The sequence below is a fragment of the Octodon degus genome, unplaced genomic scaffold (assembly GCF_000260255.1).
Source record: "Octodon degus isolate 3935 unplaced genomic scaffold, OctDeg1.0 scaffold00073, whole genome shotgun sequence".
NCBI lineage: Eukaryota > Metazoa > Chordata > Mammalia > Rodentia > Octodontidae > Octodon > Octodon degus.
In genome coordinates this window covers 40998-43532 of record NW_004524649.1, presented here as the reverse complement: position 1 = coordinate 43532, position 2535 = coordinate 40998, and the positions used below count along the sequence as shown (strand labels likewise).

The 2535-nt window shown below is 38.7% G+C and overlaps 1 protein-coding gene across 1 annotated transcript; it reads right to left on the bottom strand.

Annotated features, from left to right (window-relative positions):
• Window positions 1–292: 292 nt before the first annotated feature.
• On the bottom strand, window positions 293–1255 carry LOC101571634 (olfactory receptor 7A17-like). The gene has a single exon (XM_023720121.1). The coding sequence runs from the start codon at window positions 1250–1252 to the stop codon at window positions 293–295; it is 960 nt and encodes a 319-aa protein (XP_023575889.1). The 5' UTR covers window positions 1253–1255.
• Window positions 1256–2535: the final 1280 nt, after the last annotated feature.

Genomic DNA, 2535 nt, shown 5'->3' with positions numbered 1-2535 from the left:
TTACACATTGTATACATGTTGTTGCTACATTGTGTCCCATAATTATAGTCACTTCTATGTATCAACTGAAAATAAAATCTAATTTAAGGGTATGAAAACTTGATACAGTTCATTGGGAAGTTAATTAACAATACATTATTTTTCTGGAAAAATTATTTACTTTAAAATTAGAAAAGTTGATATCAAGGAAATGGAAATTATAGGAAATAAAACAAGGAGCCAGTTTTACCACCACAGTGTAAACAAAGAGACACAGTTCCTGGCTCCAAAAAGGTGAGCCCTGCAATCTTGCTCACTTTTTCAGTCTCAGTACAGTAGGCACTTTTCTTTTATTCCTAAACAGTCTTTTCAGAGTATTCTTAATGTCCTTATTCCTCAGACTGTAGATGAATGGGTTCAGCATGGGTGTGACCACTATGTACATCACTGAGGCTGTTGCAGCTGAGTGTGAGTTGTGTGTCATGGCAGAACTAAGGTACACACCTATGCAAGTGCAGTAGAATAACGAGACAACTGAGAGGTGAGATGCACAGGTAGAAAATGCTTTATATCTCCCCTGAGATGAAGAGATTGTACGAATGGAGGAAACAATCTTAGAGTAAGAATAAAGGATGCCAGTAAGGAGAGCAAGGGCCAATAAGACAGCTGCAAAGTATATCACCACATCATTAAGAAAGGTGTCAGAACAAGCACGATGGACCACTTGATTAAGTTCACAGATAAAGTGGGGGATTGCCACGTCTGTACAAAAAGACAGCCGTAGCACCATCAAGCTCTGTAGCAAGGCATGCAGGGCACTGATGATACTGGACACCAGAACCATTAACATGCAAAGCTGAGGGCTCATAATTACTGTGTAGTGCAAGGGGTGACAGATGGCCACAAAGCGGTCATAGGCCATCACAGCCAGGAGAAAGTCATCTAACCCTGCAAATAGCAATAAAAAGCACATCTGGGTGATGCAGCCTGTGTAGCTAATAACCTTGCTCTGCATTTGGATGTTCACTAGCATCTTTGGGATGCTTGTGGAGGTGAAGCAGATGTCTACAAGAGATAACACAGAGAGGAAGAAGTACATGGGTGTGTGCAGGTGGGAGTCCGAGATAGTGGCCAAGATGATGAGTAGGTTCCCAATCACAGTGATCAGATACATGGAGAGGAAAAGTCCAAATATGAGAAGTTGTAGTTCTGTTGCCTCTGAAAATCCCAGAAGAATAAATTCTGGAATTTGCGTGTTATTTCTTGGTTCCATGTGGTGAACATGACTACCAAAAAGGAGAAGAGTAACATCATTGACATTCACATAGGCAGATACCATTGAAATGCCACAATTTATATTTTTAATCAAGAAACTTGCTTGTGTATTTTGTATTAGATGTGATCTACTATACTGATTTCCCATATTCCCTTTAAGTATTCCTATCCACCTTCGGCCTTTTCCTATGAGTTCATTACCCTACAATGTTACATTTTCCATACACTTAAGGAACATATACTTGGTGCCAACCATGCCTCAGGTACTGTGGAAAATGGTCATAAGGTGCTGAAAAATAAAAAGACCTCAAAATCTATTAGGGAAAAAAATGTAAGCATATAATGAACCTGGTAAGATGATGATAAATAAAAAAAAAAGAATAAAAAGCTGAGAAGGAAAGGCTGGATAGGATAATGCATGCTAGTTTTGTGGGATGTCTGAAGCAAGTAACAGATAAGGCTGCATTTGAATATAGAATGGAAATTAGACAATTTATAGTTCCCAAAGTTAATTTGAGAAGTGTGCCTGGAAGGAGGTTCTTCCTGAAACCTTATTATTATTTCAAAATGAAAGGAGAGGGCCAGGGAAATAGCTCAGTAAAATAAGCGTCTGCCTGGCAAGCGCAGGGTCCTGAGTGCAATACCTGGCACTGCAAAAAAAAAAAAAAAAAAGAAGATGAAGAAATAAAAGAAAAGAAAAGAAAAAAATCATTCAAAAAAAGGAGATTCACTCTGAAGAAGTTGCTTGTTTCAGATATTTAAGTGTAAGAAAAAGCCTTTAAGCAAGAGGGGAATAACCTACAGGGAGTGATGTAGAAAATGTCGGTGAAAGTGGATGAGGAAGAAGTCTCATTGCTTCTGCTGAAATTTCAATGTATACTAATCTCCTCATGCACATACTGTACCTCCTGTTTTATTTTCTTTCAAAGCATCTCTTTAAACTGAATGTACCTTTCCTTATCTTCATTTGCTCCTGAACACTCAGACATCTAAATTCTGAGTCGCATTAAATCATATATGACCTTAGGTAACCTAGCTCTGAGGCCAGCTCATTCCCAACAACACAGACACACATGCACACACATTCATACACACAAAGTATGCGTACATAAAACAGATACACAGTATGTATACAAGTATGGCCACCTGAATTCATATCACTTTGAAACTTTCCTAAGCTCCAGCCAAATTGATTAGGGGAATCTTGCATGATACCGCTACACCAGCGGCACTGTTCAAATTGATTACATAAAGAATGGGTACAAAGAAAGCTGCGAGCGT

Excerpts from the sequence above, each read along its gene's own strand:
- LOC101571634 (XM_023720121.1), bottom strand. The coding sequence starts at position 1,252 with ATGGAACCAAGAAATAACACGCAAATTCCAGAATTTATTCTTCTGGGA.